At 40.8% G+C, this 17,036-nt stretch overlaps 1 protein-coding gene across 1 annotated transcript in view; it reads right to left on the reverse strand.

The window, feature by feature from the left end:
* Positions 1–6,026: 6,026 nt before the first annotated feature.
* LOC138751773 (patched domain-containing protein 3-like) overlaps positions 6,027–17,036 on the reverse strand; it is a 42,190-nt gene continuing 31,180 nt past the window's right edge. Inside the window, exon 5 of the mRNA XM_069914542.1 lies at positions 6,027–8,430. Within this exon, the coding sequence (XP_069770643.1) occupies positions 6,767–8,430 (1,664 nt within the window). The 3' untranslated portion in view covers positions 6,027–6,766. The remainder of the gene's footprint in view (positions 8,431–17,036) is intronic.

Below are 17,036 nucleotides of genomic sequence, written 5' to 3' on the forward strand. Positions count from 1 at the left end.
CAATACAACTGTCTTAATTGGCTTACATCAAATGAAGCAATGGGCATCTTCAGCTAAGAAACATTGCACTATTACAAAAGAGATCAAAGGATATATCAAACAGTAATTTGCAACCACATACATCAAACATAATCATGGTCATATTTGTTCTGCGTATCCAAAGTGCCATTCTTCAGTAGAATGGAAAGAAAAACAGACGGTTTTGGCTGTCTGAGTCTCCAGCAAAGATGCTTGAGTATTCAGAGTTGTTCTTGTCATTTGAGATGAGTTCCCTTTGTGACAGATTATTTCATGTTTTATATTGTATATAGATATGTTTTTGAAGGAGACAGATTGTGGGGATAATGTAGGTCACAAACAAACACAAATACTTCACAAAACAGATCTCATTTAAAACGCAAGAGCTTTGCTCAACCCAGACACTCCTGGTCCAATCCCTTTGTAGGGACAATGAAAACTGCTTTGCTAAATGTTTTCACAAGGAGGTACAAATAGAAGAACCTGAGCTCAAGAGACTTCACAAGTAGGTGTTAATTGGACTGATGCTGTGGAAATGGATTATTGTTTTGAAAGCAACAGATGAACTGACTCAGAAGTTTGGGTCCGGTGCCACAATCTGTCTGGTTGACGTTTTGGCAAGCAGAGGGAGAGAGGAAACCAAACAGAGAAAGAAGGAACCAGTTTCTGCAGTCATGGCAAGCTGGCAGCTTGTTGAAACCTCATTTTGAAAATGGGTTGTGATTTCTGAGTTCAGCCTGTTGAAAACCCTTGTGGTCCATGCAAGAGGAAATGGCTGGCTAGAGTGTTTCACCTGAAATAAGGAAAACAAAAGGAACTCTGTGGTGACCTGGAGAAGAAGAGGTTATCATTTGGAAAATCCTGATGGGTCAAGTTTCTTCGGTAAGACACTGAAGTGGTTGATCGGAGGGAATCAGTTTGTGTGTGTCCAACAAGCAACAAATCTCTCTCTGAAACCAACAATAACCTTCCTGAGTGGTAACCCTTTAAGCACCAGAGCTTGGTGAAAATTCACAAATGTTTAATTCTGTGTATGGTATAAGAACTGCCTGATACCAGTAAACTTGGAGGAGTGATAAGTGAGATTGGACTTTGAATCAAAGAACTTTTTTGAACTTGTACACATTACATACACATGCGCTTAGTATTAGTTAAGTTAAGTTTATAGTAATAAGTTAAAGTTTAATCCTGTTTATCATGTATAAAGCAAATTAAAAATGAGTTTTATCTAAGTAACTATTTGTCTTGGTGAATTTCAATTGCCGCTGGCTTTTGGGGTCCTCTGGGCCCGTAACACCTTGCAAATATGGAATTCCAAGGGATTTGCATCCGTAAAAGTAAACTCTACAATTGTTATTATTGAAAGTGAAATTAATCCCATGGGAGTCGACAGGATGCGTTGGTGCTTCTCACGGCATCACGTGACGTCCCCCATTATTGAAACTGTATTTGGTCAATTGTTGTTCCCCCTATAATTAAATAATTTAAAACCTCAATGATCATGGAGGTTCTACGAAGATATTTCCCACCCTCTCACCACTTTGACATCTTATCAGAATGGACAACTGTGTGTATATCCAAATGAGATGGGGGAGATTTTGAACAAGTTCTTCAGTATTCACTAAGGAGATGGATATTGAATTGTGTGCGGTAAAGGAAGCAAAGAGGGTCATTATAGAAACTGTATTAACCATATAACCACTTACAGCACAGAACAGGCCAGTTCGGCCTTACTAGTCCATGCTGTAACAAATCCCCACCCTCCTAGTCCCACTGACCAGCACCCGGTCCATACCCCTCCAGTCCTCTCCTCTCCATGTAACTATCCAGTCTATCCTTAAATGTAACCAATGATCCCGCCTCGACCACGTCTGCCGGAAGCTCATTCCACATCCCTACCACCCTTTGCGTAAAGAAATTTCCCCTCATGTTCCCCTTATAATTCTCCCCTTCAACCTTAAACCATGCCCTCTGGTTTGAATCTCCCCCACTCTTAATTGAAAAAGCCTATCCACATTTACTCTGTCTGTCCCTTTTAAAATCTTAAACACCTCTAACAAGTCCCCCTCAATCTTCTACGCTCCAAAGAAAAAAGCCCTAGTCTGCACAACCTTTCCCTGTAACTCAAACCTTGAAATCCTGTCAACATTCTCGTGAACCTTCTCTGCACTCTCTCTATTTTGTTTATATCTTTCCTATAATTTGGTGACCAAAACTGTACACAGTACTCCAAATTTGGCCACACAATGCCTTGTACATTGAAATACTGGAGCTTTTGAAGCATATAAAGGTGGATAAATCTCCAGATTCCGACAGATATTCCACAGGACCTTTAGAGAAGTTAATGTGGAAATAACAGTGGATCTGACAGTGATTTTTCAAATGTCATTCGAAATGGGTATCTTTCTTCTTTGGCTTGGCTTCGCGGACGAAGATTTATGGAGGGGGTAAATGTTCACATCAGCTGCAGGCTCGTTTGTGGCTGACAAGTCCGATGCGGAACAGGCAGACACGGTTGCAGCAGTTGCAGGGGAAAATTGGTTGGTTGGGGTTGGGTGTTGGGTTTTTCCTCCTTTGTCTTTTGTCAGTGAGGTGGACTCTGCGGTCTTCTTCAAAGGAGGTTGCTGCCCGCCGAACTGTGAGGCACCAAGATGCATGGTTTGAGGCGATATCAGCCCACTGGCGGTGGTCAATGTGGCAGGCACCCAGAGATTTCTTTAGGCAGTCCTTGTACCTCTTCTTTGGTGCACCTCTGACAAGATGGCCAGTGGAGAGCTCGCCATATAACATGATCTTGGGGAGGCGATGGTCCTCCATTCTAGAGACGTGACCCACCCAGCGCAGTTGGATCTTCAACAGCGTGGATTCAATGCTGTCGGCCTCTGCCATCTCGAGTACTTCGATGTTAGGGATGAAGTCGCTCCAATGAATGTTGAGGATGGAGCGGAGACAACGCCGGTGGAAGCGTTCTAGGAGCCGTAGGTGATGCCAGTAGAGGACCCATGATTCGGAGCCAAACAGGAGTGTGGGTATGACAATGGCTCTGTATACGCTTATCTTTGTGAGGTTTTTCAGTTGGTTGTTTTTCCAGACTCTTTTGTGTAGTCTTCCAAAGGCGCTATTTGCCTTGGCGAGTCTGTTGTCTATCTCGTTGTCGATCCTTGCATCCGATCAAATGGTGCAGCCGAGATAGGTAAACTGGTTGACCGTTTTGAGTTTTGTGTGCCCGATGGAGATGTGGGGGGGCTGGTAGTCATGGTGGGGAGCTGGCTGATGGAGGACCTCAGTTTTCTTCAGGCTGACTTCTAGGCCAAACATTTTGGCAGTTTCCACAAAACAGGACGTCAAGCGCTGAAGAGCTGGGTATAGTGCCGGAGAATTGGCACTATAATTAAACTATAATGTGGTTCCTTTGTTTAAAAAAAAAAGGTTCAAGGAGCAAACCTAGCAGTTATAGTCCTGTAGGTTTGACGTCTATGATAGGTAAGTTCATGGAAAGCATTCAGAGATAATATATACAAGTATCTGGAGAGTCAGGGTCTGATCAGGAACACTCAACATGGGTTTATACGTGGAAGATCATGTTTGCCCAATCTTGTAGTATTTTTTGAAGAAGTGACTAGGAATATTGATGAGGGTAGAGCAGTGGATATTGTATATATGGACTTCAATAGGTCCTTCGATAAGGTTCCGCATGGAAGGTTAGCTAGGAAGGTTCAGGTGCTAGGTATTAACTTTGAGATAATCAAATGGATTCAACAGTGGCTGGAAGGGACATGCAAGAGAGTTGTAGAGGATAACTGCTTGTCAGGCTGGGGGCCGGTGATGAGCGGTGTACCTCAGGGATCTGTATTAGGTCCCTTGCTGTTTGTCATTTACATTAATGATCTGGATGATGGGGTGGTAAATTGGATTAGCAAATATGAGGATGATACGAAAATAGGTGGAATTGTGGATAATGAAGAAGGTTTTCAAAGATTGCTGAGGGATTTGAACTGCTTAGAAGAGTGGGCTGAAAGATGGCAGATGGAGTTTAATACTGAGAGGTGTGAAGTGCTTCATTTTGGAAGGAATAATCAAAACAGGACATGAGTAGTAAATGGGAGGACATAAAGGAATGCAGCGGGGCAGAAAGACCTTGGAATAACAGTGCATCATTCCCTGAATGTAGAATCTCATGTGGATGGGGTAGTGAAGGCGGCTTTTATTTTTTATGCTGGCCTTTATAAATCAAAGCATAGAATGCAGGATTTGGGAGGTGATCTTAAGACTGTTCAAGGCATTGGTGAGGCAAAATTTGGAATACTGTGCGCAGTTCTGGTCAGAATTATAGGAAGGATATCATCAAGGAAGAGAGACTGCAGAGAAGATTTATGAAAATGTTTCCTGGGATTCAGCATCTAGATTACAAAAAAGTGAGCAGATTAGCTCTTTATTCCTTGGAGCATAGACGGTTGAGGGGGGATTGTATAGAGGTATTTAAGATTATGAGGGGAATAGATAGAGTTTATGTGGATAGGCTTTTTCCATTGAGGGTAGGAGAGATGGAAACAGAAGTCATGAGTTAAGAGTTAAGGGGCAAAAGTTTAGAAGTAACATGAGGGGAAACTTCTTCACTCAGAGACTGGTAGCTGTGTGGTATGAACTTCCAGGAGAAGTAATGGCTGCAGGGTCAATTTTGTCATTTAAGGAAAAAATGAATAGGTATATGGATGGAGGGGAATGGAAGTTTATGGGCAGGGTGCAGGTAGGTGGACTAGAGGAGAGTACTTGGTTCAGTGTGGACTAGAAGTGCTGAGATGCCTGTTCCTGAGCTGTAATTATTACATGGTTATATCTATCACTTCAGCCACCACGTGATGTTTAGTCGACAAATGCAAACATCACTGCAAACACTGGAATGATTTCCCTTTGATATCCTTTAACTTCAGAACTTTTTGATGACATACTCATTCCAATATTACCTGGATAACAAAGGCAGTAATTCTTTCCTTGCTTCTAGAATTAAGCTCTAAGGTTCACATTTGGACCAATACTCTGATAAGATCTGAAGCTAAGTGATCTTGGAAGAACACAAACTAGGCTCCTGTGACCAAGTTGTTGGTAAGTAAGTGGTGGTTGCTAGGACTGTCAGTAATAGTTGAGAATAAACTGATATGACAGTTATTAGCTAGGTTGGATTTGTCATTCTTCTTGTCAACAAGAATTATCTAAGAAATTCCTACTCTACTACATGGATGCTTGCATTGTAACTTAATCAGAATCATTCAGCTTGAAGCAAAAACACACAGAAATGCTGGAGGAACTTAGCCAGTCTTTCAGTGTCCATATGAGACAAAGATATATTGCCAATGTTTTGGGCCTGAACCTTTCTTCAAGGAATAAATAACTTGAATCATATTTTGTTTATAATTTAGGTCTTCTGCTGAGCTGTCATCTAGTCTTGAAGCCTTTGTTGTATCCATTATAATAATCCATTTCTCAATATCATATGAAAGTGAAATGATTTGGGCAATGTTTCACTTCTGTGATGGTGATGCTCACAAGGGGAACTAAAATGAAACCTGCACTCAGCACTTCTGGACAAACCCTATTGCAAATGTCTTCTCTCCAGCACTTGTATCCTTTGCCTCACTGTTGTTGAAGATTGGGATGGAGTTGGTCCATGCTCACATCAGCTATTTAATTTCCACCCACATTCATGAAAAAAGTGATGGTCTGCAAAGTTTTTATGTCATCCATCGGTTATGAAATTGATTGGCCTTGTCTATCACATGTTGTTTTATCATTAAGAAACTTCACCAGTTGGAGCTATAGTACATTCTCTGCCGTTTGATCCCTGACATAGAGAAGCAGTGAGGGAGATGGTCATCTTGGAATTTATATCCTCTATGAAAAATGGCTACAAAAACAATAATTTTATTGAGAATAATGAAGCATGCTAATTCTGAAAACACTGAAAAAGTAGAATTAAATCATTTGTTCAAATTCATAATCATTAATCTTCAATTGCACTGAACTGGAAGACTGAAGGAGCATCAGAGTTTTTAAATTCTGGCAAATTATAAGTGAGAGGGTAGTGCTTGTTAATAATAAGAATATGATTCTTGAATCCAACACAATGACAGAAGACTGGCCAAAGTGAAAATAAAATTAACTGCAAATGCAGGAAGTCTGAAATGAAACAAAGAACTGGAAATACACAGCAGGTCAGACAGTAACTTTAAACTTCTATTTAGTCATACAGCATGGGTAGAGACTCTTTTGGCCCACAAACCCATGCTGCCCAATTATACCCAATTGACCTACAAACCCATATATTTTGAAGAGTGGGAAGAAACCTGGAGGAAATCTATGTAGACACAGGGAGAACATACAAACTCCTTACAGACAGCACGGGATTCAAATTCCAGTCCCGCTCACTGGCGTAGTAACAGCATTGTGCTAACATTAGGCTATGCTATGCGAACCGAGCTACCAGTGTGAAAAGAAAAGCAAATAAACCTTCAAGTTAATGATTCTTCATCAGAACGATTTAACATACGTTTCATGTTGCAACATATGAAAAACAAGGTACTTTACAATAGCTAATTCTGTGTATTCAGTGTCATTGTTAGGCTCTTTTTTTTCCCAGTATCTCAAATTACATAAATTATGATACATAAGTTTGTAAAAACAAAATCTCAATTCAGTTGTTCCTGTCTTTAAATCCCAGGAAAATGGTGCTACCTTACTGAGCATGCTTCTGTTATGATATTTCTATTACTTCACTAGAGTTGCCTACATTCACTTCGCAATGATATACACCCTGATAGGCATTGGGATTTCTCCTCTGGCTTCTCTCTTCACGGTCTTTCACTTCACTTGATGTGTCATTATTCTGGTTGCCGCAAATATGATAAAAAGTCAGAAACACTGGCATAAATACAATGCCGTGAAGAGCACCAAAAAAGATGACCAGAAACATGATCTTAAAAAATGTCCTGAATATGTAACTCGCTGCAGTAGACAATACAACAACACCCAATATTGTTGAAATAGCCCCCTGGATGACAGGATAGCCAAGAGTGTGTAGCACATCAATAGCTCGTTCGTTGGCATTTGTCTTATCATTTGCAACAAAAGCATATGAAATATGAGCAGTAAAATCTACAGAAAACCCAATACAGATGATGAGGTCGATCATAGATATAGAATCTAAGTTGACATTCCAAAAAGCCATAAAACCAGCCACACCCACTAAAACTGATATTATTGCAAATGTCACCCATAACGAACAAATTGGATTTGGTATTAATAGTAAAGAAATAACCAACATGGCAAATGTTGCCATGATTACATTCTGAATTGTATTGGCCACTATCACAAGAAATTGGTCAAAGTAGATGAAAGCAGGATGATACACAAGTAAAGGGATTCTACATTCCTTTACCAAACTTCTTAATTCAATCAACATGTTTTTTTGATCTAATGAATCACTGGCATTCACAATTTGAATGAAAAATCTTGATGTTCTAATGCTCATCTCATCTTGGGAGATCTCAACGTCTTCTTGAAATGCAGGAACAGACTTAAAAAATTTAGGTAAGTTTCCAATGAATGTGTTTTTATCTTTTATATCTATATGCATCTTTTTAGAAAAATCAATGTGGGCTCGAAGCCAGGACTCGGACAATTCACGGTTTACATACGTGTTGTTCTCTAATCTGTCCATGCAAACTTCTATTTCATCCTGAATGGTAGAATTCCAATAATCTACAGGTTCAGTGACAGTGACCATGACTCGCGGTCCATACACTGAAAAAAAATCACTCTCAGAATCGTAGAATTTAATCACGTATGAATCATCGAAGGACAGATTTCGAAGATCAATCCCTTCTTTGAGCTGTAAACAGCCATAAATACTGGCGGCTAAATATCCCAAGTACAGGAGCACCACGCCTGCCTTCGTCCATCCGTTTGTAAGGAATGGGCCATAATGTTCCTTAAAGAAGAAGTAAGCTGCATGCTCTGATTCAACCCCTGATTCTGCATCATAAGCCCCTCCTACACAACACATTGCACTGAATGTAGATTGTCCCGGTTTGGAATCTGTTTCCACCTTTCTGAATGTCAGCCAATGCCTGTTACTGGCTTCTCTTCTCCCATTCAGTGCAAGAACAGCTCCAAAAAATGTAATGTTGTAAATGAAGCAGAACAGAACAGTTGTACCAGTGTAAACACAAAATGATTGCACGGATCGAAAGGGTGTCATGATGCCAATATAAAAGGCCAGAATATCAGTCAGAGTGGTGATTGTGATGGAGACAGCTGCTTCAGCGTAAGTCTCTGCCAAGCGTTCCTCAACTTTATCGTGTACTTTTGTCTTTTGCCAGCTGGCAAGCATAATGAACATATCGTCTATGCCAATACCTAAGGATAAGAGAGATGTAAGGCACGATAAGTCAATCAGTGCTTTGTTTTCAGTTCAGCTTTCAACTAATTTAATTGTATATCATTGAAAAGGACTAGAGTGTTAAACAATGTAATGTTACAAAAGTACAGTATCCATTTATTGCAGTAATATTTTCTTAGGTTCCTCAAAAATACTCCATCCTACTCTGAATAATTTATAATTAATAAGAATGAAATGTTAAATGAATTTAAGGAAATTGCTTTGTCTATTGAAATGTGGGACAATCTAAAGTGATTTAAATAACCAGAAATGATCAGATCAATGACCTAACACATATGTATTGGAGGGAAATTTGATTTTTCTATGGGTTGTTTCAGAAGTGTGGCCTTGTTCTTTTCTGTGGTCAGATAAGGAGGCCTCCTTTCTCACTCATTTAATGACATTTCGAAATTCTATATTCGAAATAGTGCAGGTCTGCTAACACGTGTTTTGATTTCATTTTGTACATAAACTGTCATTAGCTAAAATTTAATCATACAGTACAGAAACAAATTAATCCCATTTACCAGCAGCTAAGCCACAGGCTTCAATGCTTTGGGGATTTCAAGTGCTCATTTGAAATGTTTTGAGACTATTTGCCTCAGGCAGAGAATTCCAGAGTGCACCCACCTGTGGGTGAAAAAGAATGTCCTCTGATCCCCTCTAACCGTTATACTCCTCCATGAGTTTTCAGCATGATGTTTCCCTTGCAGAAAGGAAAATAATCCTTGGATCATTGCATCAAAGTGTGAAAATAGACATCAGCTCACACTAGATGGCAATACATCACTTATCAAATTAATTCAATCAAAAAAATTACAGCAACTGTTCAGGTTCTGAACAGACCAAGAGGCACAATCCATATTTTAGTAAGTGTTTAAACAAAATAGAAGATATTTTCTACTGGATTTCATTAATTATACTTAAATTTCAGATTTATTGTCAGAGTACAGGTGCCTAATCTTTTATCCAGAATTCAAAAAGCTGGCAACCTCCAAAACCCGGCACTTTTTCCGATAGATAACATGTGCTCATCAAAGATGGAGTTTGGCGCCTAACATGGCCCAACGTGACCATGACTCTCATGTATTCTGTTGCATTCCGTGTCAATAATTTGTGGTATCATTACCTAATAAGTGGCCCTTCATGGCACACACCATTGCTAATTAGTACGATGATCACTTAATAAGAGCAACTCCCTGTCAGGCACCATCGCTGATTGTTACTTTATTAGAGCACCTCTCTGTCAAGTGCCATCGCCACCTGCCCTCCCAGTCAAGACTACCAGTTGGTAGTCCCTGTAAAGCTTATGAACCCGGCAAAGAGAGCTGCAGAATCCCCTACGGGTAGCAGTGAGATGCAGAAAAGGAAGCGTCTCTCATTTGTGGTGCACCTGTGCATTCTCGAATGGAAGATTATGGTGTGGAATTGTCCACCATATACGAGTTGAGGAAACAAAAGAACAGTTGTTGAAGTTTTACAGTGAGAGTGATGAATAAAAGGAAAACTTTGCAAAAGGCAAAAAAAAAGATATTGGCTGAGTGCTTATTGAGTGGGTGCGACAACAAAGAAGTGAACACACACCGCCAACTGGTCAGCTTGTAATTAAACAAGCTCAAAAATTCCACGAAGAACTGAACCTTGAGGGTGAGTGTGAATATTCAAATGGTTGGCTGCAAAAATTTAAGGAGTATCACAGGATAAAATATCTTAAAACCTGTGGTGAAAAAGCTTCTGCAGATTATGCACTTGTTAATGCATGTAAAATGTAAGTGAAGTAACATTAAGATATGCTTGGCATATCCTGACTAAATAACTTAGGCGCCTAACATTCCACCAATTAACTGATCGCACATTTTAACCATATCATAAATGGGCATTTTTTTCACCTGTGTGCACAATGTCTTTGTCTTCATCACCACTCTCCTCGTGCTTATCGGTGTCTAATACCATTTCAGCAATTGCCCCATCACTCAAGGAATGCACAATGGGTCCATCATTGTCAATGTTCAACACTTCTTTCAGCTCCTCTAACATGTTTACATATTTTGCTGCAACAGTTTTGGTGTTGGCAATGAGGTTAGTGATCATCCTCTTCTCATTACTGACACGATAAGCTTCAAAGTCTTCACCTGGAGGTTCATTGTCATTGAACATTGTTCATGGCTAAAGTCTTTGCCAAGCAAAGTACAAGTTCAGTTACTTAAGTTGCACTGGAAAGAAAGTGATAAAGAGCACTAAATTTTTCTTTATCATGAGGAGGGATGTTATTTAGTTAGGATAATGAGAACTATTTTGTAACTGCGTAAGAATACACCTTTCTCACTGTAGTAACTGTAGTGCCCCATTGTGGGGTGTATGTATATGTGAGTGTGTGAACAGTTTCCTGAGATGGTGGAAGGCATCAGTAAGTAAAATCTCTTTTGTTATTTAAATAACTAAGTTATTGAAGAAGCCTCCCAAGTAACACAGAGGAACAAGCTGTAATGTGCATTTACTGCATTTGCACTGTTTGATGTGTCTGAACCAGTTTTATTTTGAAGATTTACTTTAAAATTTAAAAACATATGGGTGATATTACGGTTTTTTAACGGTCTTTATTTATCTAAATTTATTTAACTTCCCACTCCTCCTGTTTTGCGCAATTTTGAAACATCGCATTTGCTTAAAGGGGTCTCCATGTTAAAATGATTCTGAGATGCTGAAGATTCTGAACAAGGGCAGGTGTTCAGTCCTGACAATTCCTGATAAAAGGTTAGGCACCTGTACATACATGACATCACATACAAACCTGAGATTCCTTTTTCCTGCAGGCATGGCAGAATTACCACGAATTGGTAGTGCACATAACGTACACATGTAAACAAACAAGAACTATAAACAGATAATGAATGTAAACAAACTGACTGTGCAATACAGAGAGAACAAAAAGAAAATCAATAAAGTGCACAAGTAAGAGTCCTTAAATGAGTCTCTGATTGAGTTTGTCATTGAGGAGTCTGATTTCTTCTCTCTTCAAAAGAAAAAAAATTAAAAAGGATTGTTTGCAATTTTTTTTTAACTAATTGGTGATTGTTTTTCCTTGAGGAAATCTATCGACAAAAATACCAATACTTTAACAATCAATTTCTTTGTGGACCCATTGATATCTGTTTGCCTGAGTTTGCTACCCACAGTTGCTTGTTCAGGATATATAGGTTGGCCAGGGTGGCTTTCTGCAAATGAGCAGCATCTGCCTAGCAAGGTTTTAGGAAGTGGCTTTAAATGTCCCTAATATATGGTGGTACAGCCAGCGGTTTCTGCCTCGCAAGTGCCATAGACCTGGGTTTGATCTTGACACAGTCTTTTCTCCAGATCCTACTGTTCCCTCCCACATCCCAGAAAAATGCTGGTTGGTAGCTTAATTGACCACTGTAAATTGCCCCTAGTTTGTAGGTGAGTGGTAGAATCTGGTAAAAGTTGGGGAGAATAAAAGCCAATGTTGGATTAATGTCAATGAGTATTAAGGGAATCATTCCAATTTTAAAAACAATTAACACTTTAAGAAATTTGTTATAAGCATTTTCACTTCCCCTTTCACACATGGTCAGTAGTCCCCTTCAAATGAATAGGATCATATATTTTATATCAATCAGCCCTGATGAAATGCCTCCAGCCCTCATCTCCAGTTCCATCCTGATATGCCATAGACATGGACTAGACAAGTGTTATACTAATACTGGGCTTTTATTAATATAACCACCATTAAACTGGCCAGTGGAAAAGCATCTCCATCTGTTGTACAAGTAGGGTGGAGTATCTCTACAGCCATAGCCAATAGCAAGCAATCAGTATAATACGCCCCCCATAACATCATCACATTCACTACCCCCAAAAAAATTGACCATAAAATACAATAATGGCAAAAACAAAAAAAATTATGGAAGATCAAGGGTTACAAACAGAATTAATGAGAATACCAAGCTGTGAGCCTGAGATAATACAGGGTGACTCATGGCTAAGATTAAAAATGGTCATATCAGAACCTCTGGGGAGGCTTTGAGATTCATGTTGATCTTTGTAAGGGAACAGATGAAAGAGTCTTATCTCTAAACATGGGACTTCTGGCCAGGTGTGGAAGGGAGTGGAGAGTGCGAGGAAACATTCCCATGATTAGACAATAGACAATAGGTGCTGGAGTAGGCCAATTGGCCCTTCGAGCCAGCACCGCCATTTATCGGATCATGGCTGATCTTTCCCTTTCAATAACCAATCCCAGCCTTATCCCCATAACCCTTAACTCCCTGCCCGCAAGAGCCTTATCCAACTCTCTCTTAAATCTATCCAATGAATCTGCCCCCACTACCCTCTGTGGCAATGCATTCCACAGATCCACAACCCTCTGGGTAAAAAAGTTTCTCCTCATTTCTATGTTAAATGGCCTTCCCAGTATTCTTAAAATATGCCCTTTAGTCCTAGTCTCTCCCATCATTGGGAACATGTACTCTGATTTCACCCTCTCAAGCCCTTTGATAATCCTAAATACTTCAATCATATCTCCTCTCATCCTTTGAAACTCCATCGCATACAATCTCATAACCTTTCTAACCTATCCACGTATGACAATCCTGCCATCCCGGGGACTAACCTTGTAAACCTGCGCTGCACTCCCTCTATAGCAAGTATGTCCTTCCTCAAATTTGGGGACCAGAACTGGATGAAATACTCCAGGTGAGGTCTCAACAGGGCCCTGTACAACTGCAGGAGGGCTTCTCTACTCTTATACTCTAATCCCCTCTTTATGAAAGCCAACATACCTTCTTCACCGCTTGCTGAACCTGCATGCTAGTTTTCAATGACTGGTGAACAAATACGCCCAGATCCCTTTGCATTACCCCACTCCCTGGCTTAACTCCATTTAAATAATATCCCGCGTTGTGTTTTTACTTCAACCATGGAGTCTGCTGACTTCTGTGTTTTCCTCTTCTTTTCTGAAACCGTTAATTAATCATGTCAAAGAATTCTGTTTTCTAATGAACATATGTTTTGTCATGTCTCTTTACCTTTATTCAACAAAGGTCTAAATGTCTCCAATATGTTTCTACTGCATTAGCATGAATTCTAAATATGTATCAAACAAATATTGTTTCAATAAAAATTATTGTTGCAAGCAAATGCAGAAAATTAACAGCATGGAGTGTGATCATTTAGTCCATCCAGTGCAATAATATCATTATATTTCATTTATCTCACTCCATCTTCTTTACTAATTTTTTTATATTTATCCACTACTTCATAAAAGCATATTGGGATTATGCTTCCATTGCCCTAATCATCTTAAATACTCTCTTAATTATTTTGATATTGGTCTTAATTTTTCACATGTAATTTGCCTCACGTGTATTCGGATGTACTCATAAATCATGTCATTTTTCATTGTACTCTCTTGAATTTAGCAGGATGAACCTTGAAAGGAATGGATAGAGTAGACATAGAGATGATGTTTCCAATGTGGGAGAGTCTCCAACCAGAGAAGACAGCCTCAGAATAAATGGATGTCCCTTTCGAGCAGAGACAGGAGAAATTTCTTGAGCCAGAGGGTGGAAATCATTGCCACATTGTGGAGGCTAAGCCATTGGGTACATTTAAAGTGGAGTTCTTGATGCACCATCAATTACTTCAAAGACTAGAAGTTATAGAGAAACTGATAGGCTTTTATTGACAACAGAATGAAAGCATGCCCGTGCTGGTCGACTGCCCTGGACTGAGGAGGGAGCTGTGGAACAGTCACCTTTATTCAGGGATCTGTGGGAGGAACCTCAGGCAGTCAGAAGGGGCATCTCCTAACACAGCCAAACATATTGTTTTGTTTTAGAAAGAGTGCAGTGGGGTGAAGTAAATTAAATGTTCTTACAAATTAAAAGTTTTTCTTCAATTATATACTTTGTGTATGAATGTATTATAATTGATCTTATATGATTTAAAAATTATAAATAAAATATTTTTAAAAAACAAATTAAATTTTTCGGGCAGTCTGGTCTGCCACTGTGACTGTGGTAGTACTGGCTGTGGTGCAGTTGAATCCTGGGCAGTCTGGAACACATGAACGTTGCCGTCAGCATCAGCTTGATGGATGAATGGAGACAGATCTGGCCTGTCATTCACAGGGACTGGGGTAACATGCCATGGTCCTGGTGCATTGTGGGTAGCAGTAGGTGAAAGGGGTACAGGGTAGTCAGCAATGGTCTCAGGGACTCCTGAGAGTGCAGGTCCCGATCAGACATCATGCCTGGTCAGGTAGTGAAGGACTGCGCAGACCTATTGATAGATGTCTTCAACACCTCACTGCAGAAGTCCATCATTCCCGCAGGGTTCAGTTCAGCCACCATCATCCCAGTACCCAAAAGCGTGACAGTAACAAGCCTCAATAACTGTGGCACTGACCTCCACCATTATGAAATGCTTCGAGCGTCTGGTGATGGAAATCATTAAAGCACACCTCCTAGAGACACTGGATCCATTTCAATCTGCCTATAGAAGAAAGTGTTCCACAGATGGTGCTTTAGCCTTGACGCTTCACTCTATCCACAGTGGGGAACAATGCTTCATGCCAGGCTACAGTTCATCAACTTAAGCTTGGCATTTTATATGATCATTCCCCAGAGGTAGGTGGTGAAGCTGTCCTTGCTGAGATTCAACACCCCTCTGTAACTGGAGATCCAGACCATGTCCTCGCGCTCACCAAAGTATACCATGGAGGCATATTTGGGGTTGGCATGGAGGAGTTGGACCTTTTCGACCAATGGGTCAGAATTATGGCTCCTCGCGTGCTTCCGGAGTAGGACTTCCTAGGGAACGAAAACATCCTTTCTTGGGTGGTGGCATTGGTGGCTGTACATAGGAGTGATCTGATTGAATAGAGTTCATTGGGGAGGACACCTTGCCAGCAGGAGACTGGAGGGCTTCTAGACAGGACCAGGAGGATGGTCTTCCAGACAGTATCATTCTCCCTTTCCACCTGCATCCTGTTGTTACTGCTGGTCCTGCTCATGGCAATGCCTCTGAAGCAGCTTGTCATTCATAAAAGAGGACCACCCCCCGGATGGATATAGCAGGGATACCCGAACAGTGAAGAGATTGCGTAGGTCCTTGATAACTGCAGCAGTGGTCATGTCGAGGCAGGGGATGGCGAACAGAAAACTTGAGTACTCATCAGTGATGTTGAGGAAGTACACATTGCGGGAGGGGCCCCATGAAGTCATTGCTCAGGCATTCAAAGGGGTATAGAAGTGCATTTGCACTTTGCACAGGCTTGGCAGTTTCTGGTCATAGTCCTAATCTCCTCAATGGAATAAGGCAGGTTGCAGGATTTGATAAAGTTGAAGAAACTGGTAACCCCAGGGTGTCAGAGGTCACTGTGGAGGGCCTGTAACTGGTCTAGTTGTGCGTTGATACGTTCCACGGGATAGGACATCTGGGGACTCATTGAGTTTCCTGGGCTGATACAAGATATCATAATTGTATTTGGAAAGTTCCATTCTACACCTCAATATCTTGTAATTTTTGACTTTACATCACTGCTGATTGCTGAACATGAAAGCAACTGAACATTGGTTGGACAGCAAGATAAATAATTTTCTGGCGAGGTAGTGTCTCCAGTGCCATATCACTTCAACAATGGCCTGGGCCTCCTTCTCGACAGAAGAGTGTGGAAATTCAGAGCCCTGGAAGGTATGAGAAAAGAAGGCTTTGGGTCTGCCCACCTGGTTAAGAGTGGCGGCCAGGGCAAAGTCAGACACATCACTCTCCACCTGGAATGGGGTGCATCGCAGCCTTGGAAATTTCCACCTTGATGTGGCTGAAGGCTGCACGGACCTCTGACGTCAGGGGAAAAGAGGTAGATTTGACATGCAGACAAGACTTGTCTGCATAATTGGGGACCCACTGTGCATAGTAGGAGTAGAAGCCCAGCCACCTTTTCAAAGACTTGAGGCTGTGGGGAAGGGGGAGTTCCAAAAGAAGATGCACGCGGTCGGAATCAGGGCCAATTACTCATTTTTCTATGTCGTAGCCAAGGATAGCAAGGTGGGTTATCCTTATTATATGTAAGGTTAAGGAGTTTGGTAATCTGGAGAAATCTTTGCAGATTAGCATCATCATTCTGCATGTCATGGCTGCAAATGGAGACATTGTCCAGATACGAGAATGTGGCCTGCAGCTTGTACTGGTCTACCATATGATCTATCTCTCGCAAAAAGACCAAGACCCCATTGTTGACACCGAAGGGAACCCTCAGGAAATGGTAGAGGCAGTATATTGGTGGTCTTCTGGGCAGACAGGGTATGTCGGCTTTAAATCAATAGTGGAGAATACCCAATATTGAGTGATTTGATTGACCGCGTCAGTTATGTGGGCAAGTGGGTACACATCAAGTTGTGTTTTTCAATTAATGGTCTGACTGTAGTCAATGACCATTCTGTGTTTCTTCCCATTCTTTACTACCGCCCTCTAGGGGCTGGTGTTGGCTCCAATGATCCCCTCATTTAGTAGCCACCGCACCTCCAACCTAATAGAGGCTTTTTCCCCAGCACTATATCGCCTACTT

The sequence above is a fragment of the Narcine bancroftii genome, chromosome 1, assembly GCF_036971445.1.
Source record: "Narcine bancroftii isolate sNarBan1 chromosome 1, sNarBan1.hap1, whole genome shotgun sequence".
In the NCBI taxonomy this organism is placed as follows: Eukaryota; Metazoa; Chordata; class Chondrichthyes; order Torpediniformes; family Narcinidae; genus Narcine; species Narcine bancroftii.